Consider the following 7,653-nt stretch of genomic DNA (forward strand, 5'->3'; position numbering starts at 1 on the left):
GTTTTTTTTTTTTTTTTAGTCATCCCTGCCGGGGCCCTGCCAAAAATGTTCGAATTGGGCCCCGCACTTCCTAAAGTTGGCCCTGCCTGAGGGAGGGGGGGCAGAGGGCTCTGTGCGCTGGCCTTGCCTGTGGGTACCTCCCACAAAGCTCCCATTGGCTGTGGTTCCCCGTGGAGCCCTCTTCCCCCCCCTTCCCCCAGGGGCTGCTTCCAGGAGCGGCGCAGGGTCCGTGGTGCTGCAGGGGTGGCAATTCCCCGGGCCAGATCTGGCTTGGAGGCCGTAGTTTGCCCACCCCTGCTTTATATCATTGAATGAAACTCTATTTACTGAAGAGTATAACATTGAGTATGATCTTGTGAATGACAGATTTTGTTACATTGTGGTTTCTGAGTTAGAAAATATCAAGTATTTTGGTTAGTTTTCCTGAAATCAGTGGAAGGACAAGACTAACAGGACTGGAAGTTCTATTGTAGTGGACATCTTCCAAAAAGACTAAATATGAAGAAATAAGTTTTAGTTAATTTTGTTTTATTTTATCATCTGATATCTTGAAAAATCAGTTGAATCTAGTTTTTATTAAATCACTATATGTATTAGCTAGGGAGGTGGTGGAATCTCCTTTCTTAAAGGTTTTTAAGGTCAGGCTTGACAAAGCCTTAGCTGGTATGATTTAATTGGGAATTGGTCCTGCTTTGAGCGGGGGGTTGGACTAGATGACCTCCTGATGCCCCTTCCAACCCTAATATTCTATGATTATTTTTATATCTAAGTTATATGAGAACTTGTGCACAAAGTTTTGTAATCTCATTAAAGTTGTTTTTATGCCAAATTCATGCTACACTTCATATGACTTTTTTTTACCAACAGAAATTGTTGTAGCTTTTTTGTATGGCAATAAACTGCTGGTAAGGACATAAAAATCTCTCTTCTGGCTTCCCAGGTCAGAGTCTGATACTTAGTATTTTATGTGGATTTTATGGGAAGATGATACTCATTATTCTGTTTGAAGTATTATGTGTGAGCATTATTTTATTAGAAAAACGTAATATAAAATGAATCCTTAAAACAAATACTGGAAAGCTTGTGAACTAAAAAGGCTTAACTTAATACCTAGCATCAGCCAAGCTCTCCTTTGATATGCTTCGCATCCTGCTAACATCGGTAAGGTATTTGAGCTCATCTGCTGTAGAAGATTATAAATATGCCAAATGAAGCAGCTGAACTCCAGCTCACTTGAAGGGGCTTCATATTCAAACCGAAGTTGCAACAAGATTTAATTATATCTTTACTGTACAAGTTAGTAATATGTGACTAATTGGTATCTTTTATTTTTAATCTCACTTAGATAAAGCAGTTATGCCTGTTCAGGTCATTGATGGCACACCTGAAAATCTACTGCCAAGCCACCTGCAGAAAGTGGATTTAAAATACCTGCAAATGGGTTGTGATCAGGCCAACAAATACTTTCAGGTAACTTACTAGCAAGAGCGTGTTGTTCATCTTTTAAAAAAAAAAAAAAAAAAGAAGAGGAAAAAAATGCTAAATATACAAAGCCTGCATAAGCCTCGCTTACATGGCCCTGGCATCTGTATATCCTCACTGGATCTAAGTAGTTTACACACCTTAAGTGAAATCTTGGCCCCACTGAAGTTGTCAGTTTTACTCTGTGTAGATCTAAATGTTGAACGATTTTCTTATTTAACTATAGATAATGTATATAAAACACATTACTATTTTCTTTATAGGATTTGTATTCCAAAAAATTGCAGTTTTGGGAGTGGTTTTGGGGCTTGATTAAATAAACGAATCAAACAAAGGGGAAAAAACAACAAAAATCACCTAACCAAAAATGACAGTGCTGTGGATAAAAATCACTTTTCTGGTCTGGTGATTTTTAAAGGCGTTTCACATTTCTTGTACAAAGCAGTGCAATCTCCCAGTTTTATGAAGACAATTATTCTAATAGCAGCTACCACATCAAAATGTAATTGTTTTTTCTCTTTATTCCCTTGCCATAAAATGTGCTACATTGATAATAGCAGTGTTTGGTTGCCAAGTAGTTAGTTGTTCCAGACTGGGAAATGTAGGGGGTATGGAGCAGTTCACATTTAGGAGTGTGTTCTCAGCTTCAGGCACAGAACATTAATGAAATAGACACCTTAGATCTATTTCTTAAAATGTGAGGCCATATTGCATTCTTCTTTTATCAAAATGTTTACTTTAATAAGATTTGGGGGATGGGAATCAGTATCGTAAACTTTCATTAGGTCTGCTGTGAAAAACAATCTGTGTTTAGAAGAAAAAGCCAAACAAGCCATGCAGTTCAAACTTTCTATCATTGTTTTCCATACTGTGGATATTCAGGGAAAGGCCTGTGAGGCAGATGTGATATAGAGATCCATTTCCCTTAAGGTGTGGGGATGCTAGTGAGATCTTGGCACAAGCCAATTGGCCTGATTTTTGTTTCTGTGGGGGGCTGAACCTGCAGACCAGATCAATGAGTGCAGGGGTGGCCAACCTGAGCCTGAGAAGGAGCCAGAATTTACCAATGTACATTGCCAAAGAGCCACAATAATGTCAGCAGCCTCACATGCCCCCCACTCCTAGCGCCTCTTGCCCACTGGCTGCCTCGCCGATCAGCTCCTCCTCCTCCATCCCTGCACCTCCTGATCAGCTTTTTTGTGCCATGCAGGAGGCTCTGGGAGTAGGGCGGGGGAGGACCGAGGGCATGCCAGGCTCAGGGGAGGGGCTGGAAGGGGTGGAGTGGGGGCTGGACCTGTGGCAGAGCCAGGGTTTGAGCAGTGAGTGCCACCCGGCACATTGGAAAGTTGGCGCCTGTAACTCCAGCCCTGGAGTCTGTGCCTATGCAAGGAGCCACATATTAACTTCTGAAGAGCCCCATGTGGCTCCAGAGCCACAGGTTGGCCACCCCTGACTGAGAGGAATAGGGGGAAAGGGGAAAACACAGGAGCTTAGGAGAACTGAATTCTCTTTCTTTTAAGTGCTATCATGTTATGTGTGTGGCCAAGGGAGGTCTTGGCCTCCTTTCTCTATATTTTTTGTGTTATCTTCAGTCCTCCATGTCTTCGTTGGTTTTGTCTGCAGGAAGGGCTTCATGTTGCAGTTTCTTGAGGTGGAGTGAATTATTCCCAAGAGGATGAGAGGAAATATTTTGAAAATTGAAGAGAAAAGGGACATGACATCCCACACCCCCTGAAGTCTTTTGGGAGGAAAAAAGAGTCCACATTCTCCTAAGTTGCGGGTTTCTCCTCCTCTCCCACATATGGATATTTTTGTGCTCTTTGCAGTATATAAACTCTGGCTTTTCAGCCTGCCAAGCAACAGCCACTTCTGCAAGCAAACCTGACAGACTGTACAGAATTACTGGACATGGAGTAAAATGTTGAGGCAGACAAAAGCAGATTCTAACTTAGGAAATATTTCTGCCAAAATCTACACCTGCAGTAGGAAAGCAGAATATTTAGTGTGTCTGGTGGTAGTGCAGTATTTTAGCTGATTGTAAAGGAGAAGCTAGATACAATCACCTAGGGCGCTTGTCTCACAATGACAAAGCTTAATTCTGCTGCAGTCTCTTCTGGAAATAAGCAGGTGACCATGAAAGAGTTGTTTGGCACAAAACAATACAGTTAGCAAACTCATCCTTTTTAATGTTGAGGAAGCAAAGTTGATTGTTAAGTGCTCTGGAGAATCCAGTTTTGCATGGCTAGCTGTAAGCAACCCTAAAATAGACTGAGATCATCTCAGTGGTTGAACTCGATAGTTACTATCACTCTCTAGAGGGATTACCGTGTTGCAGAGCTAAAAGGAAAGGAGCTGAATCAATTTTTAATTTTTCTGGCCAATGTCTAAATTCATTTTGTCCTCAATGAATTTATCCTGACTCAGCAAAGGTGTTAAAAGGAACACAAGCAACATGGAATTTAGTCTAGTTAAATATTCTTGCTACAGCTGACCTGAGTCTCCCCACTGTATTTTGTAGTTTTACAATCACATTTTCCTGTTTTTTGTTGTTTTTTTTATTTTTTTTATTAAAAGTTCCCCTCCCTTTTTGCTGTATGAAACTGACTCCACAGGGGAACCGGTGAAACTGACTAGATACGAAGTACTAAACTGCAAAAGTAGACCCATTAATTTTAGATGTTTGTTTAGGCATAAGTTTTTTAAAATATTTTCAGACAAAAATTTGATTTTCTTAAGTTTAACTGACAGCTGAAATGAGTGTCCAAGCTATTCTGTTGGAATGTGTTATTCTGGAGACTAGGCACTGTAAACCATTTTTCCAAAGTTTTTCACAAAGGTGTTTGGATACATGAGGGAAAGTGCTGTGAAAGTGAGCACATGCTGGGCAAAAGCCCAAAACACATACTACTTAATGGAACACATTTAACTTCTCGGCACACGTCCTGTACTTCTTCGGGAACGTTTGGGGAGGAGCTTTAGGAGCGTAAGTTTTCGAGTGGTAGTTGAGGAAGAAAGAAAGTGGGGAGATTCATAGCTACTCTAATGAAATTCATGTACAAACGGTTCTTGAAGCGTCAATGCAAATACTTAGTCCATGTCTACATGTATCAGGGATCAGTGCTGGTGCGATCGATGCAGTGTGGGTTGATTTAGCGGGTCTAGTGAAGACCCACTAAATCGAACGTAGAGTTCTCTCTAGTCGACTCTGGTATTCCACTGTAATGAGAGAAATAAGGTAAGTCAATGGGAGAGCATCTCCTGTCGACGCAGCATGGTGTAGACACTGCAGTAAGTCGACCTAAGCTACATTATTCACATTGCTGGAGTAACGTAACTTAGGTCACTTTATCCCGGTAGTGTAGACAAGCCCTTAGTATTGTTTTCCTTGTTGGTCATTGTAATATGCAGTGTTTGGTTTCCTGATACTTTTTGCTATGTAGGACACTTGGATTAGGACAGCTCCTTTTTCAAAGACAGGTATAGCACCTGACAGTGGTGTAATTTTGTCACTAACTATCAAATGTAATTTTAAGGATGTAGAATACATAGTATGTATCCGCATCAGTAGAAATGCATAAAGTATGAGGCAGACTAATCGAAAGCCCATTTGATTTATGTCACAAAACTGGATTTTGTCACTTTACCAGAAGAAACAGATAAGCTTCTGAGTACTGAGGCGCAAAAAGAAAGGAGGGAAAAAAACCAAACCAAAACACACACACCATGGTAAGATGTGCCCAGACACTGCATGAGTGCTTGGAGCAAAGTGGTTGTTTATATCAGCCAGGTGCACCTAATTTGAAGCAGTGCAAGTACTTAACCTTCAAGGCTTCCTACTTCTTCGGGTACTTTTAGAGGCATTTCAAGTAGCTTTATAAAACATTGTTTAGCAGTTGCTGGTGATTAAAATGTGCATTCTATGACATTTCATAGAATCATAGACTTTAAGGTCAGAAGGTGCCATTATGATCATCTAGTCTAACCTCCTGCACAATGCAGGCCACAGAATCTCACCCACCCACTCCTGTATCAAACTTGTGTCTGAGCCGTTGAAGTCCTCAAATGATGGTTTAAAGACTCCAAGGTGCAGAGAATCTTCCAGCAAGTGACCCATGTCCCACGCTGCAGAGGAAGGCGAAACCCTCCCCCCCGCCCAGGGCTTCTGGCAATCTGCCCTGGAGGAAAATTCCTTCCCGACCCCAAATATGGCGATCAGCTAAACCCTGAGCACGTGGGCAAGACTCATCAGCCAGACACTCACGAAAGAATTGTAGTAACTCAGATCCCACCCCATCCCATCACAAGCCATTGGGCATATTTACTGCTAGTAGTCAAAGACCAATTAATTGTACCATTATACAGGGCACTGGTGAGACCTCATCTGGAATACTGTGTGCAGTTCTGGTGTCTGTTTAAGAAGGATGAATGCAAACTGGAACAGGTACAGAGAAGGGCTGCTAAGATGATCCGAGGAATGGAAAACCTGCCTTATGAAAGGAGACTGAAAGAGCTTGGTTTCTTTAGCATAACCAAAAGAAGGTTGAGGGGGGATACGATTGCTCTTTATAAATATATCAGAGGGATAAATATTAGGGAGGGAGAGGAATTATTTAAGCTTAGTACCAATGTGGACACAAGAACAAATGGATATAAGCTGGCTATCGGGAAGTTTAGACTTGAAATTGGATGAAGGTTTCTAACCATCAGAGGAGTGAAGTTCTGGAACAGCCTTCCAAGGGGAGTAGTAAGGGCAAAAGACATATAGCCTAATGTCTTTAGGATAGCCTAATTTTGGCAATTATAATGGTACCAATTTTGACCACCAAATTACTCTAAGCCTCCCCCCACAATCTGTTTGCCAAGCCACGATAACGTTAATTCATGCTGGACACTCCAGACCAAAAGTTGGCTTTGTGATTTGAAGCATCTACCAGTTACTTCTGTTGCAGTGACCCAGAGTTGCTCATAGCTTTATTTTAGAGTTTTTTGTTAATCAACAATTTTTTTTTGTCTCTTCTTTCATTTCAGGGAACAGTTATTCTCTCCTACCCTTTAACTAAACTTGTAAATGGAACAGAATTTTTCAAGATTGTACTTCAAGGTATTCCCATTTAAACATACAATTCTTTACTTTTGCTGAAGTTACTAATGCATCTCTTAAAATTTTGCTGTATCAGTATTAATAAACCTTGGAAAAGAGCTGTGATGTTGTGTTCAGTGATTAAAAAAAAAAAAAAAATTTGTATACAGTCCCTCAGAATATGGTGTTTTAAATTTACAAGCCACTGAGTCATTTGAAACAACGAGACTATAGTGCTTCAACAGACTTCCTGTAGTTATGGAACCTTGTAGTCTGCCATGGATTGTTCCAGCAATATATTACTTTTACGTACTATCTTAATGCTGCATTTCTTTAGTTTGTAACCACTTGAAAAACTGAAGAGCAAAGTGTATCAAATTCATTAGTAATCACTGTGGTTGATACATGGAAACAAAGCATTTGTTGTGGCCATTGTGCTGACAGAAGACATAATGTATAACATATTGAGTCCTGTTCCAGGTTGAACAGATTAAAGCTGTATCTTTAACTGATTGACTTGGATTAAAAAAAAAAGAGAGAGATTTAGTAGTCAAGGCTAAACTACTCAGCTAGAAGCTGAAACAAAGGTTGAGGAAGGGAAAAATTGCCAGTGAGATTCGAAACAACTGCTGAGGCCTGGTCTACACTACCCGTTTAAACCGATTTTAGCAGCGTTAAACTGATTTAACGCTGCACCCGTCCACACAACGAGGCCCTTTATATTGATTTAAAGGGCTCTTTAAACTGGTTTCTGTACTCCTCCCCAACAAGAAGAGTAGCGCTGAAATCGGTATTACCATATCGTATTAGGGTTAGTGTGGCCGCAAATCGACGGTATTGGCCTCCGGGCGTTATCCCACAATGCACCATTGTGACTGCTCTGGACAGCAATCTGAACTTGGATGCAGTGGCCAGGTAGACAGGAAAAGCCTCGCGAACTTTTGAATTTCATTTCCTGTTTGTCCAGCGTGGAGCTCTGATCAGCACGGGTGGCGATGCAGTCCTAAATCCAAAAAGAGCTCCAGCATGGACTGTACGGGAGATACTGAATCTGATTGCTGTATGGGGAGACAAATCTGTTCTATCACAGC

The 7,653-nt window shown here is 41.0% G+C and overlaps 1 protein-coding gene across 5 annotated transcripts in view; it reads left to right on the forward strand.

Annotated features, from left to right (window-relative positions):
- Positions 1 to 7,653, forward strand: part of POT1 (protection of telomeres 1) — a 161,269-nt gene that overhangs the window by 10,874 nt on the left and 142,742 nt on the right. For 4 of the 5 annotated variants that reach the window (XM_032800954.2, XM_032800960.2, XM_032800961.2 and 1 more), the window contains exons 2-3: positions 1,346 to 1,470; positions 6,511 to 6,583. In XM_032800954.2, coding sequence (XP_032656845.1) covers positions 1,357 to 1,470; positions 6,511 to 6,583 — 187 coding nt within the window. In that variant the 5' untranslated portion in view covers positions 1,346 to 1,356. Of the gene's footprint in view, positions 1 to 1,345; positions 1,471 to 3,105; positions 3,256 to 6,510; positions 6,584 to 7,653 lie in introns of those variants that run through there. The other variant, XM_075065258.1, reaches the window with a different exon arrangement.

This window comes from Chelonoidis abingdonii, chromosome 1 (genome assembly GCF_003597395.2).
Source record: "Chelonoidis abingdonii isolate Lonesome George chromosome 1, CheloAbing_2.0, whole genome shotgun sequence".
Classification (NCBI taxonomy): Eukaryota; Metazoa; Chordata; order Testudines; family Testudinidae; genus Chelonoidis; species Chelonoidis abingdonii.